The sequence below is a fragment of the Macadamia integrifolia genome, chromosome 12, assembly GCF_013358625.1.
Source record: "Macadamia integrifolia cultivar HAES 741 chromosome 12, SCU_Mint_v3, whole genome shotgun sequence".
Classification (NCBI taxonomy): domain Eukaryota; kingdom Viridiplantae; phylum Streptophyta; class Magnoliopsida; order Proteales; family Proteaceae; genus Macadamia; species Macadamia integrifolia.
This window is the reverse complement of record NC_056568.1, coordinates 17,100,425-17,120,332: the sequence shown is the minus strand read 5'-3', so window position 1 is coordinate 17,120,332 and position 19,908 is coordinate 17,100,425. Positions and strand designations below refer to the sequence as shown.

At 39.6% G+C, this 19,908-nt stretch overlaps 1 protein-coding gene across 2 annotated transcripts in view; it reads right to left on the bottom strand.

Moving 5' to 3' along the window:
- The window catches only part of LOC122058147 (protein RETICULATA, chloroplastic), a 31,996-nt gene extending 15,481 nt beyond the window's left edge, over positions 1 to 16,515 (bottom strand). The window contains exons 1-5 of one of the 2 annotated variants that reach the window (XM_042620665.1): positions 15,601 to 16,515; positions 15,382 to 15,480; positions 14,767 to 14,987; positions 14,470 to 14,539; positions 14,143 to 14,222 (exon numbers count right to left, since the gene is read on the bottom strand). In XM_042620665.1, coding sequence (XP_042476599.1) covers positions 14,143 to 14,222; positions 14,470 to 14,539; positions 14,767 to 14,987; positions 15,382 to 15,480; positions 15,601 to 16,233 — 1,103 coding nt within the window. In that variant the 5' untranslated portion in view covers positions 16,234 to 16,515. The remainder of the gene's footprint in view (positions 1 to 14,142; positions 14,223 to 14,469; positions 14,540 to 14,766; positions 14,988 to 15,381; positions 15,481 to 15,600) is intronic. The other variant, XM_042620664.1, reaches the window with a different exon arrangement.
- Positions 16,516 to 19,908: the final 3,393 nt, after the last annotated feature.

Below are 19,908 nucleotides of genomic sequence, written 5' to 3'. Positions count from 1 at the left end.
CCCCCCACCCCCCACCGCCCACCCCACAAAAGAAAAGAGCATCAAATACTAAGGATTTTAGACCTATAAGCCCTCTTAGGGACAGACAAAATAATTGCAAAGGTCCTTTTCTAGGTGGCTGTGTGTTTAGATTCAATTGCTCTGTTCAAAGTGCGTTATGGAAGAAAGAACCCCCCCCCTGGGGGGCCCCGAGGTAATGGCGAATAGACAAAACTGCTAACGTCTTGATTGGTAATGACTGTGTAAATAATGAAGCAAGGGGAACAAGAAGAAGGGTATCTGTAAGCTAGATTTGAAGAAGTGGATGATAATGTAAGTTGGAACTTCTTCGATTATGTTTGGAGCAAAAGGATTTCGGCAGAAACAGGTTAAAGATACACAGGTTCTGTTCACTTTACAGTGTCATTCAATATTGCAACCATGGTTTCTTCAGGGCCAATAGAGGGAGCATGGCAGAAGACCCACTCTCCTCTCCTGTTTACTTCAGTGGATGATGCATTTAGTTGCACTATTTGAAAGACTCGGAGTTGAGTCTGGTCAAGGGTTTTGATTAGGAGGGAGTAATTTGAGATATCATATCAGAAATTTGTGAACGACCACTTATTTTTTCTGAGGATAATGTCTCTTGTGTTCAACTAACAAATCTATTGAGAATGTTCTATCTCATTACAGGTTTGAGAATAAATTTTGAGGATGGCAAGAGTATTCAAGATTATGAGAAAGAAAATTAGCCTCGGAAATAGTTGGCCCACCACAAGAAGGCAATCCTAAATGCCCATAATACAATCTCGGCTTCAGAAAAAACTTGTTTGGAATAGTTATGGGCCCACCCAAAGAAGTATAATCCAATTATAGGGAGGTAATGGCAAACCTGATAATGAACAAAATTTCAAGGGGGCACTTGATGCAATAAAAGAACAAAGGGTACAACAGGAATTTGCAATTATTTAATAGAGACAAACTTGGTAGGGATGAAAAAATGAGGACAAAAGAGAATAAAGAGAGAAGGGAGGGGTATAATTGGAAAATCAATGGTTATGGTGTTGTTTAAAATAGCATCACCAGTTCATCCCCTACCTCACAATACAAATCAGAAATCCAGTGGTAACCCTTTCAACTTAGATTGAGAGAACTCAGTCTATTCAACACAAATCGACTCGAAATTTCAGGCCAAGGTTGATAATCTCCAACCCTTTGAACCCCAAGGAACCAACCCTCAAATCAGCAAGTGCAGGGAGACGTTTAATTACTAAAATCAGATATAGAAGTAGCTTTGAAGCAACATGGTTTGCAGGTTTCAATTCTCAGCAGGGGACTTTTTAGATGATGGATTTCTAGGGATCAACTCGCCGAAGGCAAGGCAGCCTATCCAAAAAATTCTAGAGAAAAAGTAAGGGAGTTGGTTTTAAGAAAGGGCTTTGAGAACAAATTAAAGAAAAAGGAAGAACCACTGATCCAAGCGACCATTTTGCTTCGGCAGCAGTGAGCTTGCTCCGGCAGCGGTGAACTTCATTATTCTTTGACAGGAGTAGAAATATAGTAGATGACCTTAGGGCTTAGGCACTCATTTTGGCATCATAGAAGTAAGTATAATAAATACTTGTATTTTTTATGTCTTCTTTTCTTTATATTTATAATTTAGTTTCATAATTATGTATATATATTATATGTTAATATGATTGATGATTGATGAAGATGAACTTAGTTTATTCACTTTATTGATTTGTTTTCTTGATGAATATCTTACATTGTTATGAATATGAACTTTTAATATTTATTTAACATTTGAGCAATAGGATTCAACTAGGATTTGAGCCAAATAGATTGGTTTTATAAAAAAATTACACAGGAACGCTTTAGTCAATAAGGCGACGCTTTATGCCCGCATTATGGCTAAAGCGCTCCAAAAGACCCTCAAACGCCTCCGTCGCCTTACTGCCTTAAAAACTATGGTTCGAGGTAAAAGTAGGGGACTGCTGGTCCCATCAGAGCAGGTAACCGTAACATGTATAAAAGAAGAGGTTTCAAAAAAAAAAAAAAACTAAATTCATTTTTCAGTTCTAAAATCCATATTGTAGGGTACATGCATATAAATAGAAATAGAGTACTCCTAAAAAATAAAAACTCTTAAGCTATGAAACTGAAATCAACTTAGACAAATTTCCTACTTAATCTATCCAAATAAAATAAAAGATGACAAAATTATCTCAAAAACAGAACTAAATTCTAAATCCTAGTAGACCCAAAACCCAAATTTGGACCCGATTCTCAGTTGGGCCTCCAATTGGATTCAGCCTGGTCCATAGAAGCGATACTGCAACAATTCCTCAGTGTGAGAAAATTTGCCCTCAAGTTTTATAGAAAAGCAGAAATAAAAAAAATAAAAAATAAAAACTAATGGGGGCTTGCTGCTACTTTTCTGCAACTTGAACAAAATCCAAAATATGAAGCTTCGATGTTGCATCTGTGTCTTGAAATATGAGGGGAATAACAAACTCAATATGAGCACCCGCTGTTGTAGTAGAGTTTGTCACTACCTCACCCACAGTAATAGTCTCATCTCACTTGACTGTTACTTCTTGTCCGCATTTGAGTGGCTTCCTCTTGCGTTCTCTTTCAACCCTTACTATGGTTGCATTGCTGATGCCACTTCCTTAGGCTCCAAGCATATATAATTAACCAGTCCCTTTAAAAATAAATGTTTGATGTAGATGAGAAGGCTTTAGGATGGATATATTGTTATCATGATCAACTACACGCTTTAGTGCTTCCAACCATTGCCGACTAACTTCAATGATGCATTTGGAATTGTTGTAATAATGGGTTATAGGGAAAGTGTCAGATCCCAAACAGGTCCTTAGGTCCTTGAGGCGTTTAATGGTTCTTATAATATTCTAGAACTTTCTCTTTGTTATTATAAATAAAAAGGGATGGTGTCATATTAGACACATGTCATTACCCCATCCAACATGTTATCAGAAACTTTGAATCGAAAACCCTAAGGGTTTCCTCCCTTCTCCATCTCTTTCTCCCTTTCTCTCTTTTTCTCTCTCCCAGCGGCTCCCTCCATCTCTCTTCTTCTACTTCTCTCTCTCGGTGGGAGATCCTTAAACCACCAAAAGAGCCACTAGCCCCCATCTCTCTTCTCCCCTGGGCTCTCAGACTCTCTTCTACAATGATCTGAGAGACCAAGCTCTTTCTCCATCTATTTTTTTAGGGTTTTTCCCCCCTAAAATCGATTTTTCCTTACCAGGGTGCTTTTTCCCTGCTCGATGATCCGATCGTCTTGATGTTTGTTGCGATTGATGCTCCTTATCCTTGTAGTGGTATGTACTAGCCACTTTACTATGTCAGGACTTTGTTCCAGAGCTACCCAAAATAGATTTGTCTAGGTTTTCACCCTTTATCAATTTTTTTTTTTGTTTTTTTAGCCTTTTCCTGCTTTTGGGGGCTTCTCCTACCTCCGGCCGGTGCCTCTTCCTTTAGTGTCTACTAGCTCTTTTGCTTCCACTAGTGGAGACACCATAGCTCTTCCCACCTTTCCTCCTTATGCTATTAAGCTTGATGGCACAAACTATCTTATTTGGTCACGCTCGATCTGTATCTCCATCAACTCCAGCGGCTATTACGGGTACCTCACTAGAACCATGAAGGGTCCGACCACTGGCCTTGAGATTGACAAGTTAGAGTGTACCAACTCTCTGGTTGTAGCCTACCTTGTCAACTCTATGCAGCCACAGTTTTCGCATGGCTATCTTCTTCTTAACTCTGCTGCAAAGATCTAGAAGTTTGTCCAGGATATTTGTTACCAGGCAGGGAATGATGCTCAGGTCTTCGAACTGCGGAAGAAGGTTCATGACCTGAGGCAGAGAGGACTCACACTGTCACAGTACAACTATAAGCTGCGCACACTGTGGACTAAGCTAGAATTTTGAGTATACTCCTTCCACCCCTGCAGATGTCACGTTTTTCAGAAACGAGAGGACAAGATCTAGGTCTATAACTCTCTAGCAGGTCTGAATGTGGATTTTGATCAGCTGCAGTTCCAAGTTTTTTGTCGTAAATTCCCTTTCCTACCTTGGATCAAGCATATGCTATGATCCAACTTGAGGGCAATCGTCATACCACTATGCTTCCACATCCTATTACCACTCCCATTGAGAGATTTGCACTTGTCTCTGGCACTCAATCCCTCAACGCAGCCCCACAGTCTGGTGACTCCTTTACCAGAGCTCAAGTGAAGTGCGATTACTGCAGGAAGGAGCATCACACCAAGGAGCACTGCTAGAAGCTTCATGGCCATCTTGCTAATACATCTGGCAAAGGGCAAGAGAAGCATCGTGCTAGTACTCCTGGTCAGACCAACCATATTGAGACCCCAGACTCTGACTCTGCTCCTAGCATCTCCGCAGCCTCACTATCACCTGATGATCTCATTGCCATTCGGCGCCTTCTGACACATTTGGAGTCTCTTGCACCAGCTATTGTGAGCTCTACTAATTCCACCTCTTCTAGGCCAGGTATCTCTTTATGTGGCTATACTATATCTATCTCTTTTATCCCCTGGATTATAGACCCTGGGGCTGATCATATGACAGGTTGCCTATCGCTTTTCGCCTTGTACATTATTAGTCTTGGTAATGGTAAGGTCAAGTTGGCTAACAAGACTTATTCCATTATTTTGAGAAAGGGCTCCATTAGTTGTACTCCTTTTTTAGCCCTTTCTACTGTATTGCATGTTCCCTCTTTTCTTACAAAACTATTGTTCATCAGTAGTCTTACTTCTAGTCTTAATTGCAAAGTCACATTTTTCCCTTCTCATTGTGTTTTTCAAGATATGGTGACAGGGGGCAACGATTAACTTTGTTTGGGTGCATGGTGGTCTGTATCTACTTGATGATGACTTGGCATTGGTCTCTTGTCAGGCACTTCAAAAATCCTCTGTCACCTCCCATCTCTGAGTTACTATAGTGGCATTGTCGGTTGGGACATCCTCCTTTGGGAACTTTAGCTAGGTTTTTTTCCTTCAAAATTTGTAATTTGAGTCAGTTTTTTTGTGAGGCATATGTATTGGCCAAACAAACTCGGATCACTTACTTTGTTTCTGGAAATAAAAGTCACTTCTTTTTCACTGATACATTATGATATTTGTGGTCCATCCTGTTATGAGTCTATCAATGGTTATTGGTGTATTGTCTCTTTTATTAATTGTCATTCTCGAATGATGCGAACCAAGGGCGAGATGTTCCATTGTTTTCAATAGTTTCACCACATGGTTCAAACTCAGTTCGGTGCTACCATCAAGATCCTTCTAAGACAATGATCATGAATACTTTGAAGAGTCCTTTCAGGCCTACCATTCTGCTTACGGAATGATCCATCAAACTAGTTATGTAGATTCCCTGCACATAATGGGTTTGTTGAGTAGAAGAATCACCACCTTTGTGAAGGTAGCATGCTCTTTTAAATTTGAGATGCCTATTCCTCCCCAATATTGGAGTGACGTGATTCTCACTGCTTCCTTTCTGATCAACCGAATGCCTTCTCAGTGTTCCGCTGTTTTTCTTATTCCTCCCAAGGTATTCAGCAGTGTTTTCTATGCTCACGATCATCATCCTCAGGGAAAGTTTGATCCTCATGGTCTCCGGTCCATTTTTCTGGGGTATGCTCCTACTCATAAAGACTATCGGTGTTTTCGACTTCCTACTCGGCATTGGTTTGTGACTATAGATGTTATATTTCACAAATATACGCCATACTACACTGCGGAACCTCTTCAAGGGGCGTCTCCTTCCATTGTTGCAAATGTGTCGCCTCTTAAACTTGTTATCCCTATCAGTATCCCATTTTAGGGGGAGAGTGACATCCCTACTGCCTCGGCTAGAGAGATGTGTTTATAGTCACAGACAGCAAACTCAAATCATTATACATCCAACATCTACCCTACCATACCAATTATCTCCTCTCGAGCCTAATCTTGTCCCCTTGGACCCAGGTAATTCTCCTTCTCCTTATGTTGATCCATCATTTGAGTTTCCTATCACTGTTTGTAAAGGCACTAGGTTTTGTATTTTACATCCTATTACTAAAATTATTTCTTATGACTCACTTTCTCCTTCCCACTATAGTTTTGTATCTTCTCTGTCCATTCACCATACTTGGCAAGAAGCAAGTGCAGATTCACAATGGCAGGCAACTATGGTTGAAGAAATGAATGCTCTACAGAAGAATGACACATGGGATCTAGCATGTCTTCCCTCACAGAAGACAGTTGGTCGTAAGTGGGTCTTCACAGTGAAAAGAAGGCTGGTGGTACAGTGGATCGATACAAGGCCAAACTTGTTGCTGAGGGCTTCACTCAAACTTATGGAATTTACTACTAGGTAATGTTTGCTCCAATTTCTAAGATGAACACAATCCATGAATGGAAAATTATATTAAAGAAAGAAAAAATAAAGATTAAAATAGCTAGATAGGCTAGGCAAAGGACGGATCCCTAACCAGAGAAATAATACAACCATCAAAAGGATAATATAACAAAAGATGGGGAGAAATAACTAACTAACAGAAAGGAAGATACATCAAAAAACCAGGGTAGGGAGAGTACACAAACTAAAGGATCATCAAAAGCCAAGGGGAGCAAACAATAGTATAAAGGATGACACATCAAAAGCCAGAGGGAGAAATAAGAGGAAGATCCCAAGAAGAGGCAAGATGCCTATTTCAAATCTGTCTAGGCACACAAAACGAATGGGAAGAAGTCTGTTTCCGATCTCAAATGTGATGGCTTCCCATATTTGCTCAATTAAATATATAGACGAGGACCCTCTTCTTTTATTTCTTTCCCACCATACATAATGAATCACAACATTAAAATCCAACTTGCCAATGGTGTCACAAGATGATTTACCGATGAAGTTTTCCAAAACCCACCGCCATTCTCTGCCGAGAGGAAGGATACTCTAGGGTGAGGCCAACAACTAGGGAATTACCTAAGAATACCTTTCTAGACAGAATTGGAGAAAGGAGAGGAAAAGAATAGGTGTCCATACTTTCCAAAGAATTCCAACAAAGGCAATAGTTAGGGATTGACAGATTCTCTGAGATGATGGGGAGTTCAAGTTAGTCATAGGGCTTGCCAATGGGTGCATGGAAGGTTGTTTAGGAATTAGAGCTTGATGGAGTGGAGGGTCAGGGTGGATTTCCAAAGGCATGGGGTTGTTTAGGATTTAGGGTTTGATGAAGAGGTTCATCACACTTTTTCCTCTTTCTCCCTATGCACAGAAGGTTTTCCAAGTTTCAGCTGCTCCCCCCTCTCTCTCTCACCCTTTCTCCTCCTCTCATTTTCTCCCTCTCTCCTTCTCACCATCCACTCGCTTCTTCCTCCTCCTCCTCTCTTTCTTTTCTTCTCCCTCTCCCTCTCTCCCTATCTCTTCTCTTTCCTCCTTTGTCTCACACGACCAGGAAGTCGTGCTCCACCATTGCTGACTCCCTTGAGATTCCTTTTCGTCAAGCCTCAGAGCTGGTGAGTTCTTGAGCTGCTACTCAGATCTGGAGTGACACTATGCTGCTAGCTTTGCTGCAGATCAGAGTTGGACCTTGTTGTCACTGAGTTCCCTGTTCTCTGCCTGCAGTCGCCAATCCATGTGCTGCTGCCCAGCTCATGTGAAACTTGCCGGTGACCAAGTCCTTGCTCATATCTGGATTCGCTGGTCTCTCCATCTCCTCCCAGATCTGTGTTTATTGCTACATTTGCTCTGCCAACTCCCTTAAGGCCAGCCACTCGCATGATCAGCAGCCCGCAAGGCTGTCAACTATGCTCGACTGACAGTCTTCTCGCCGCTGCCCTTCCCAAGGCCGGGGCCCCTCGGCAACTGTCACCAATGCTGGTGATGCAGTTTGGCGATGGATTTAGGATATCTTTTATTTACTTTCCTTTTTTAGAGTTAGAATTAGTATGGTAGATTTTTATTTGGGTGAGAATTTTATTTCTATTTTAGTTAGATGCAATATTTGTTTCAAATAGGAAAGTAGGTATATTTTCAATCTTTAAATAGGTTTATTGAACTCAACTGAGATTTTAGAATTGAATGAATTGGACAATTTATGTTTTTGGTTTGAACGATAGCTACCATGGTTGCCGACCCTTTTTTCCCCTTCTCTGAATTTTTCTAACCTTATCTCTTCTAGTTTTCTCTTATCTTCTTCTTCTCTCTTTTCTGATCTCTCACTTTATTTCTTTTTCCTCATCCTTTTATTTTTATTTTTTGGGTTTTCTTGTTATACTCTGTTCTGGCCGAAAGTTGCAGATCACAAAAATAGATGGGTTGTTCTCTTTTGTGACTGGTCTTTTGACCTAAGGCTTAATCAATGATATCCCCTCCCTGGGCGACCAGACCCTTAGAGCTTCATTTGCCGTAAACCATCATTGTTGTGAGCAATCAAACCTGCAACTCAGGCTGGTTTAGGATACCGCCCAGATTGGTTGCAAACACTGACTGGTTGCATAATACCCAAATCTCGGAGCTACTGATGCATGCTTCTAGGAGTCCTTGGTGCTACGAACCCCTACCTGAAAGGTCAGGTCCAGCAGGCCAAAGATGAGAGAGTTCATGTCGTTCTTCTACTAGCTTCCTCCCTATTCTTCTTGGTTGAAGGTTGAAGACAACCTAAACCAGAATCGTGGCTTGCCTGTTTCTAAAAGGTATTTTTTTCTTTTGGCTTTTATTCTCTTTGTGACTTTGTCCTTTGTGTTTCCAAAATACCCCTACTTTTTCCCCTTTTTACCTCCAACCTTTGCCTTAGTTTTGCTTCCAAATTTACCACTTCACAATAATTCCCAATTCCCTCTATATCCCATCATTTACTTGAACCTCCATTTACCCTTTAAGATCCCTTTTTAATTACAAGTCTACCACTCCCTTCTAAAGTTGCATTTATTTATAATTCTGCCATTTGATGAAACTTTATTTCAATACAACCTAACATTGGTTATTGTCTTTGTTTTATTGAGTGTCTAAGTGGGCCCTAAGAGATCCGATTTCAATCTTTTGGAACCCAGATCCGCATCAAGTGGTATCAGAGCAACTTTCCTGCAATTATCTAACCATGACAGGTCACATCACCAATGCTGAGTTGCACAAATTGTATCGTGAGTTAGCTAAGAATCAACAGAATACTGATGCTAGGCTTGAGAGGACTGAAGCCAAGTTTGACAAGTTTATGGAAGAGATTACTGCCTTTATAAAGAGGTCCGACAAGCGAGCTAAAGAAGGATCCTCTATACTACCTCCTCAAATCAACACTTTACGCATCAAAGACACATCTCAGGGGCAACAACTTAATCCAGTTGTCCCCTAGGATGTTATCCAGCAATTTTCTGACAGAGATTATGGCATTAAAGTTGAGGTTCCAGAGTTCAGTGGTGAAAAGGGACTTAAAGAATTCCTAGACTGGCTTACTAAAGTGGAGAGGATTTTTACATACAAGTCTCTTCCAAACATGAAGAAGTGTGAACTCATCCTCACCAAGTTTATTGGGTATGCATGTTCATGGTGGGATGATGTACTGCATGCAAGGTTTGTCAGAAGACTTGGACCCATTACCAATTGGGAGGTCATGAAGAAGATCCTGACTGAAAAATTTGTTCCTCTTAATTATGAAAAGGTAATGTTCCATAAATTACTTAACTTGCAACAAGGGAAAAAAGATGTGGATTCCTACACCCTCAAATTCCACAAACTGTCTTCAAGGTATCGACTTCAGGAAACAGACCAGCAACAGGTGATGCGATATATCAGTGGACTAAGTACTGAGATTCGACTTGAGTTGGCTAACACTGATTTCAGGTCTGTTGATGTGGCAGTAGCTCATGCCAAGACAGCTGAAGAGAATTCCATTTATTGGAAGGGTATGCTCAAGACTTCTTCAGTTTATAGACCTCCACCATGTAATGAGGAAAAGAATCCTGAAGCTCACAGAGTTGAAGAAAAAAGGCTAGAGTTCATCAAAGACAGTGATGGGGTGAAGAACATCAGATGCCATAGTTGTGGCGAGAAGTGTCACTACTCCAACAAGTGTCCCAATAGGACTCGTTTTGTGAATGCAGCAAAGAAGCACCAATTGAGAAAAGTGAGGATGAATCTGCTTTATATCCTTATCCCCTCGAGGAAGACGATATGTTCGACTATGGTGATGAGGATGTAGAAGCTCATTCAGCTAGTCTTTCATCCTTTTTAAACAGACTAGTTGACAAGGCTCCTCTCTTCAGACAGAAGGGTACTCTTCTACACGGTTCTGAACCTACTGATGTTCATACAGTTGTTGATACCGAAGCAGAAGAAAACTCCATATCTGTTGAATTTGTTCGAACACACAACCGTCCACAAAAGCAGCTTTTCAAGATTCATGTGCGAGGTTTTGGACCCACAACTCTAGAAGAGGCCATAGTAGTTGTCCGAGTACACTTATAGCTTGGGCCGTTGCAGTACCATGTCACCTGTTTGGTCACTCCATTGGCGCACTACGACATTCTTCCAGGACGACCTTAGCAGCAACATGCTGGTATCCTCTATGATGGTGCACGGAACACCATCAAGGTGAAGCAAGGAGGTCGTACGTATTTAATGAGGCCACACGCATTATCAAACATGCCACGTCGTCGACTGATTCCTGCTCCAATGACACGTCAGTCTACACTCCCTCCTCTTGGTGTTATGTTCCCATCTTCTACTTCGAGATACGTGTCACTTCATCAGTGAGCAACATACAAGGGTATCTTGGGAGCACGACCTAACTCGACAGAGTCGAGTTCTTTCAAAATCGGAAGAGCTAATGCAGTTTGGCGATGAATTTTGGATATCTATTATTTACTTTCCTTTTTTAGAGTTAGAATTAGTATGGTAGATTTTTATTTGAGCAAGAATTTTATTTCTATTTTAGTTAGATGCAATATTTGTTTCAAATAGGAAAGTAGGTATGTTTTCAGTCTTTAAATAGGTTTATTGAACTCAATTGAGATTTTAGAATTGAATGAAATGGAAAATTTATGTTTTTGGTTTGAACAATGGCTGCCATGGCTGCCGACCCTTTTTTCCCCATCTCTGAATTTTTCTAACCTTATTTCTCTCCATCTATCTCTTCTGGTTTTCTCTTATCTTCTTCTTCTCCCTTTTCTAATCTCTCACTTTATTTCTTTTTCCTCATCCTTCTTTTTTATTTTTTGGGTTTTCTTATTATACTCTGTTCTGGCCGAAAGTTGCAGATCACAAAAATAGATGGGTTGTTCTCTTTTGCGACTGGTCTTTTGACCTAAGGCTTTAAACTACGATATCCCCTCCCTAGGCAACCAGACCCTTAGAGCTTCATTTTCCGTAACCATCCTTGCTGTGAAGTATCGAACCTACAACTCAAGCTAGTTTAGGATACCGCCTAGATTGGTTGTAGACACTGACTGGTTGCATAATACCCAATTCTCGGAGCTGCCGATGCATGCTTCTAGGAGTCCTTGGTGCTACGAACACCTGCCTAAAAGGTCAGGTCCAGCAGGCCAAAGATGAGAGAGTTCTTGTCGTTCTTCTGCTAGCTTCCGCCATGTTCTTCTTGGCTGAAGGTTGAAGACTGCCTAAACCAGAATCGTGGCTTGCCTGTTTCTAAAAGGTATTCTTTTCTTTTGGCTATTATTCTCTTTGTGACTTTGTCCTTTGTGTTTCCAAAATACCCCTACTTTTTCCCCTTTTTACCTCTAACCTTTGCCCTAGTTTTGCTTCCTAATTTACCCCTTCACAATAATTCCTAATTCCCTCCATATCCCATCATTTACTTGAACCTCCATATACCCTTTAAGATCCCTTTTTAATTACAAGTCTACCACTCCCTTCTAAAGTTCCATTTATTTACAATTCTGCCATTTAATGAAGCTTTTTATTTCAATACAACCTGTCATTGGTTATTGCCTTTGTTTTATTGAGTGTCTAAGTGGGCCCAAAGCGATCTTATTTCAATCTCTTGGAACCCAGATCCGCATTAGCCGACCGGAGCTCTGCTAGACCAGCGCCCCTCCAATGTGGCTGCCTTCTTGCCAACGGGAGCTTCGAATCTCAGCTTGGTGGCTAGGAGTTTGATGTGTGGAGAAAAGTTGGGTAGGGTTTGGTGTAACTCTACCTGCAATTGTCCGGATTGCCCCTCCTCTTTGATTTGGGCTTTTGGTTCCAGTCAATTAGCCCATGTGGGCTTTTGAGTGTTGCTCAATTGGGCTTGAAATGTAACCCTTAATGGACCTTTGTTTTGGTGCCTTTATGGGCTTTTTGTATCCCTTATTGGGTTTGTAACTTCCCCTTTGGAATTATATTTTCCCTCCCCCTTCTTTTTATGCATTTACTATTCGCTCACGACAAAAAAGTTCATGGTGGGTTTCCAGTTGCATGGGAGATTGGGCATGGTTGTGAGTTTGATGAAGAGGGTCATCAGGCTAAGAAGACCGATGAGGGGAAGGAGAAGGAAGGGGATAGAAATCCTTTGGATTGAGATCAAACATGCTGGAGAAAGAGAGAAGACAATGACTGAAATCTGAGACACGAAACCCTATCCGAAACAAAACCTATATGAACAGTAACCTAACACCAAAATTGGGACACAGAACCAAGAAGAAACAAAAACCGTGACAGTAAATCGAAACAAAGGAAAAGGAGAAGGATAATAGAAAGGAGATCAAAGAACATATAATATTCAGATCTGAGAAACAAAACTGATGAAACATATAATATTCAGATCGTGCAGAACTAGAGAGAAGAAAGAAGAACAAATAAAGGAAAGAAAAACTATGAACACAGAGTAATCAGAACTTGAAGAAAGGAAAAGAATCAGAACTAAAAAGGATAAGAGAAGCGAAAGATAAAGAAACATTTAGAACCCATAAAAAGAAAAGAGAAGAAAAAAACACAGAACACGAGCAAAGAAAATAAAGAAGAAAAAAACGATGAAGAAAGAAGGAGGATGAAGAAGTAGATTGAAGAAACAGAAGAAGACAGAAAACTCAGTAGCCAGAAAAAGATTCAAAGAAGAAAAAGACGAAGAAGTTGATGATCAAAGAAGGAGAAGTGGATAGAAAACCCAGAACCAGATTCAAGATAAGTAGACAATGAAGAAATGTCAGAAATTGATATTCAGAGAAAAAATCAGAAAGAGATTTCCAAAACCCTAAGATAAAACTGAGAAAAATACAATAAGGAGAGGAACAGGAAGGACAGAGAAGATGAAGAAGAAAGTAGGAAGATAAGATCAGATCAGAAACTTACTGATGGGGAGGAAGATGAAGGAGAAGGAAATGAGGGGAAGGAGACTCAGTAGACATTCAGTAGACACCCAATTTTGTCACCCTCCCCGGGCAGGCCGTTACCCTTACACATTGTGGTGGTGCCTTAATGATTACTATGTAAATTCATTCTTCAATTCTAAAATCCTATTAGTAGGGTACAAGCATATAAATAGATAAATAAAACTTCTAAAAGTAGAAACTATTATTCTAGGAAATAACTCAAAAAAAAAAAAATCCTAATTAATTTTACCCAAATAAAAAAAATATTACATAATTATCCCAAAATAGAAATAAATCTTAAATATCCTACTAAACCTGAAACCCAAATTGGGTTCTTGATCTGAACCTCCAATTGGGTTCGGCCCAGTCCACAAAAGCGACACTACATAAAAAAGAGCAACCCAGTACACAAGGTTCCCGCTACTGCAGGGTCTGCAAGAAGAAATACTGCATCTGCCCCTCTAATTGGTTTCGGCCCAGTCCACATTCCATTTTAGTTGCACATTGTATGTCGCTCCCATTCAGCTATAATGCCACCCCATTGGGGAAATCTTGGCTCTACCACTGACAACATATATTCTGGAAAAAATATCCAAAAGTTAAATGTTCTATTCTTTTTTTTTTTTTTTGGTAAATTTTTAATGCTCTTTTTAATTGTATATACATGAGTGAAGTTAAGATAGAAAAACATAAACTGTTCAGTTGATTGACGACATTTACCATATTTTTCAAAAACAAGCACAAATAAATAGTTACATCATACACCAATAATTTGTGAGGAAATGATAAAACCTAAATAAACAAATGTATTTCAGGTAGAAATATACCGTTTGGCGGTCATTATCAAATTTGCAATGCCTTGTCCAATAAGACCACAAGCAAACCCAACTGATCCATACAGCACACCCTGTATCCAGAATATGCAAATCAACCATAGCTCAAGGGAAAATAAGTATCAAGCAGTTCCCATGTAACAACTTTTGAATCTAAAAATTTGGAGAGAGAAAGATAAATGGTGCTACCGAGAGTTAAAGTTTCCTCTTCGAGAACTACTATAGCATTACTAAAAATCCAAGCTTCTTAATTGAAAGTTAATTTCCAAAATGTCAAATGGCCCATTATACAAGTTCAGACACACAAAGAAAATATATTACCTTACAAAAGTATGTTGCAATTCTTTGCTGTACTGTAAATGCACATCCTGGTCTTTCAGCTTCAAATACACTACAAAGGATAAAAACTTAAGATGGGATTAATCAGGAAAATTATTTAAAGCTGCAAATTAAAAGAACAAAAAGAACTTAACTTATACAAGTACATGTCCCCTTCATGAAAATATAAGCCTAATAAATAATGGTTTACTCTAATGTAGCTAAAATTGGAATTATAGATACAAACATGCTTTATTAGGAATCCAAAAGAATGAGTTCCCCTTTGCATGGACTACTAACCTACTGGGAAGGGTGGCATTAGCAGCTTGCAAGCTTCCAAGGAAGCCTTTTGATGCGGTTGGTTGCCCAAAACGAGCATAGGGTGCTAGCATAGCAACTAAAGCAATGTTAACAACCGTGCCAACTATAAGATCTGCAAGATACAACTCAAATTCGGACCAGAAATCCTTTCCCCTCTTTTGAACTTCAGCAAATGTTGCACAACAAGAATCAATGACGATCTGCATCACAACAATAACAGTAGTAGCATCTTTAGGTCTAGAAATGCAGCATCTCCATGCAGGATAAAGATTGGAGGTTACTCCACTCCATAACCAACATAGTGGCCACCTTCCCCATGTGGAGAATTATTGTTGTCTGTTCACCAGACTTCTCCATTCACTAGATATAGATCCTTCTTTCTTTTATGAGATTGTAACATCAGGTCAGTAATATTAATTTAATAGGCTAGCGCAAAATGTAGCAACTATTTGAATGGTGCAGATTGATTACATAGGTGATGCAAGAGTGCAAGGCACCACCAATCTCTGTATACTTGAAACAACCATACTTTCTCCCATACTAAAGTTTAATTAAGCTTCACAATAACAGCCAAACAAAATAAACCCAACAAACCTCCGTTCCAACTTTAAAAAGGAAAGATGGATCGGCAAGCATTCGATTGCGAAGCATTGAGCAGGATCTCGTTGCGAAACCTAAAAGCCAGGATGACCCCTGAAATCAAAATGAATGACCCTCAATTAAACGGAGAGTAACAGAAAGTTTTTATATATACACTAGTTTCTTTGATTGTGCTAACATTTTATTTTATTGACACATTAATAGTATCCACACCTGCAAATCAAAGTATCTGTGAAGAAGAACTTTACGAATTCCAACAATCTTAGCCGCTTCCAACATGTCCAATGGAAGACTAACACCACGAGCTTCAGCCTCTTTCATCACTTCCTCAAACTTCATTACTGGCCCAAACTCCTCTTCTTCATGATCATCCCTTCCGTGATCATCGCTGCCACCAGCACCACCTCCTTCTCCTCCACCACCTCCAAATGGAGTCTTCCCGTTACCATCACCACTACCCAAAGAGTATTTCCCATCACCTCCATTGTCAATGTCAAGAGTAAAGCTAGTCTGAGGCACACTAGATTCCTTCTCTAATGTCGTATCCACAGCCTGGTTCAAATCCGTAACCCCAGGATTACCGGAATCCGGTACACTCTGCAACTCCGACATGCTCCTGACGGCGAACTTACTCTTTCTTATCTGTGAGAAACGTAGATTATCTTTTCTTTTAGATGAAATCGAAAAAATCGCAGATTTCATGGAAGACTGCAATCCGCCATTCCTGCTTCTCCCCAATATTCTAACATCAACATTCCAATTATCGCTCCATTGCTCCGTTGACACAATCTCATTCGAAAAATTGGCTAAATGTGACAATCTGAAGCTTGAAGAACAAATCGCCATGTTCTTCAACCACCTTTCGGATCTTCAATCTGAAAATACTATGTAAAATCGACAAATTGAAAGAAATCTCACAGAAGAGATAAGAAAAAGGGGGAGAGGGAGAACTAGGTTCCTGAAGCGAGAGAATCAAAGTAGTTTGCTTAAAGTAAGCTACAATAGCTTCTGTTTTAATCCGGGCATCTCAGTTTCAGAACTCTTGCTTGATATGAGGTTAGTGAAATGGCAGTGTTAGTAATGGCAGGGGAGTGTGCTGGATCGATGCTCTATTTCATAATAAATGAAGGTACCATATATAGAGAGAAAGGCGTCGTAACTCCTAGGCGGAAAATGCCAAAAAGGGTATGTATTTTAGGTCTTCCTTGTACTCGCTTTCAGACTTAGATGTTTTCTGGTACTCGGGTTTGCGTCATGAACTAGGGTGTCAAGCAGTTCGGTTGGGTGGGTCTCGATCCGTTCTAGTTTTAGAGGGCATGATACAATTTATAATTAGATAGATTTTGAAGAAGCGATATAACTTACGAAACTTAAGTAAATAAAATTCTATTACAAATCAAAGGGTAAAAAAACTTAATTAATTTCTTATTAGTGATAAATTAGGAATTTTATGTATTATTAAAAAGGGTTGGGATGAGTTAAGCTACAATGAGTCGATTCAAGCTAGGTGTGTAAACGTGTTGATTCGGTTAGGCACCCGATAGGCCAGTTCAAATCGATCCACAAACGTGTTGAGCTCGATCGGATCTACCAGAGTGGGCTCAGAGTTAACACCCCTATCATGAGCAGAGTTTTGAAAACAGGAATCGAAAACTGAATCAGTTCTTGCTGATTTTAGTTCAAATTTGGATCGAAATCAGCTGGAATCGATCCCTAGAACCCTAGAATCGATCATATGAACTGGAAACCTATCAATTTAGGAGAATACTTATATGAATAAATTTGAAACAGAAATTAAAATGAGTTCCAACCGATTTCGAGGTGAATTGACCAATTCCTAATCGGATTCACAAAGTTTTGAAGTCCTGGTCATGAGTCAGACTAACAGCTCCAAAAGCTATTGCGAATCCTCAACAACGAATTGACGATGACCAGGGGGGGAGGGGTGGGGAAGTCCCGAGCGCCGGAACTCCGACTTAGAAAATCCGGAATCCGGATCACCTGGTGCCATGGCTCACGAGTTGAACCATGGCCGTTTAACTTATAAGTAGTTGGTTAAAATGGGTCATCAAACAATCATAAGAAAACGCATACGACTAATTATTAAGCTATGACCGAATAAAATTCGGACGTTCCCAGTGCGAGGGTCCAGCCCGATGGTCACTGGACCAAGACTAACTGCTTAAGAGCCCATTAAGGCCCATTTAGAGATTAAGTTGCTCAGTAGCCCATCTGAGGCCCATTTAAGTAATTGATCTTCATAGGTTAGGCATGGTTCCATTTATAAACGATTGATCAGGAGTCAGTTTTAAATTGGTTAAATGGGTGACTGAGACAAGATCGATCACAATGCAAGATCCTAAAATAAGGGAAACTAATTAGGCACGATCAAAACTAACCCGAACTATCCAATTGACACCCTTCTGAAAATGTCGACACTATAGTCCTCACATCAATTTGAATTATACTTTTGCTCCTTGCCCTATTTCTATTCAACCTCTTCGATGTGAGACTAATAATTTTGCCCATTCAACCCTACATTGTACTATCTCATTGTTTGTGTTTGGGGAGTCTTATTGTAATATGGTACTCTTTCATATATTTATTTATCATCTATTTCTTTCTTCTATATAAAACAAAACATTGTCTGAATTAGTTTGCAATTCACCGTAGAAACAATTAATAATATGGCTTAATTATGGGCAAGGGTATTTTTTTCCTTCAACACCGTACCATTAGTCCAGTATAAACTATAGCCTATAAGTGTCAATTGGTCAGGTCAAGCTGGTTTCAGTTGGGCATAATTGAGCTTTCCCACTTCAAGACCTTGCACCATGATCAACATGTTCAAGTAATCGGTCATCATATACTAGGCATGGTCCACATTTATAAACAATCAGTTGGGTATCTATCTTTAATCAGACAAAACGGGCCTTAGTCAGGGTAATGACACATTTATCTCTAAACGAGTTATGATCGAACTCTAAATGGACTATAGTTGGGATTTAAACCTATTGGACTTAGTACACAAGCTGTAAACAAACTCTAAGCGGGTTACAAAATGGCCTTAAACATGTCAGGCCAAGTTGGGCTATCAATCGATCAATCCTAGTCAGCACCCTTGCACCGGGAACCTATTAATAAATGAGTCAGGTGACAAGTTTATTAATGGGGCTGGGCCAGTTTGGGCTTTAAATGATCGAGCCTACTAATCTGAGCCAAGGATTTAGTATAGGTATGGGTAAGGGTCGGTGCATATCGGTCATTTTTATCTTTGTTTAAAAAAAAAAATTATGGGAAAAGGACTTGCAAGCTAAAAGGACACCCCTAGTATCAGGTGTGCTAGCTTACAGGTATCATTAGATTAAACCTAAGAGATCTATGCCGTCAAAAGATATAGTATGTATACATTCAGTACGTATAACAAGTGAAGGTTAAAAATGTTTAAAAAAAATGGTATGAATTGTTGTGTCAGATGTACAACTATGAAACCGAGATAGTGGTAGATTTTTATGATGGAAGAAGAAAGAGGAAAGAAATAAATGGCAGAGCGGAGAAGAAGGTCCAAAGCGTGAAGCTTGTTGGATAAGATGGTTGAGACAGATGTCTAGACGGACAAAAAGTTCTGAAGTGCAAATCTGGTAGGATGAGAACGTTCAAACAAAAGTTAGGTCGGGGAAGTAGTCCAAAGTTGGAAGTCAGTCGCAAAAGAAGGTTCACAACCACTCTGCTAATGTGAGAAGTATCTCACCAGAGAAATGGAAATGTGATAGAACCTTGAAGTAGACGGTAGTGGTGTGCGGTAATGTGTGTCTTGTGTTTGGGCGTACTAGTTGAAGAGATCATGAGACACTGAACAACGTTCGTTGTCTGAAAGTAAAGGTGAAGAAGCACCTGTCATTTTGTCTGATAATTGCTGCGACAAATTCAGGCGGAGGTATTTTCTGAGGTAATACTAAGGAGAGATTATTTTGTCTGTAATGTATGCACTGAAGAACAAGATGTGTATGAAACTGTGTTTTTTTGAAATTTTGATAAGTTTTGTTGGGTTCGTTGAAATTGATTCAAAAAATTTGTGTGTTACAGTGGAATTTAATGGTAAATGATTGAGGTATGGGGTATGCAATATAATATCATGTTGTTAGATTTAGGAAAAATTATATGAAGATGGGTCAGTAGAGTAACGGTTTTATGGGATTTAGGGAGATCCGAAATTTGTTAATATATAGTTTTGCAAAATAGTTTTGCAAATCTCCGATAAATGATTGGAGTAAAAGAGGGTAAGAAAGAAATTGAAAGTATAGGTTGAACATAGTATCATATCATGGATATGATATGTAAGCGTAAATGATTTGTTTAAAGGGTTATGATGGGATTGATTCCTTAGCCAAAGTTTGTTTTATCCTTTTTTTTTTCGGTAGTAAGTAATGGATAGTAATGCTTCCCAATTTTCATATTAGCAGAAGCACATGTAATGGGGTTGGTTGGGTTACCATATGTCAGTGCAGGTGAGTGGTAAGC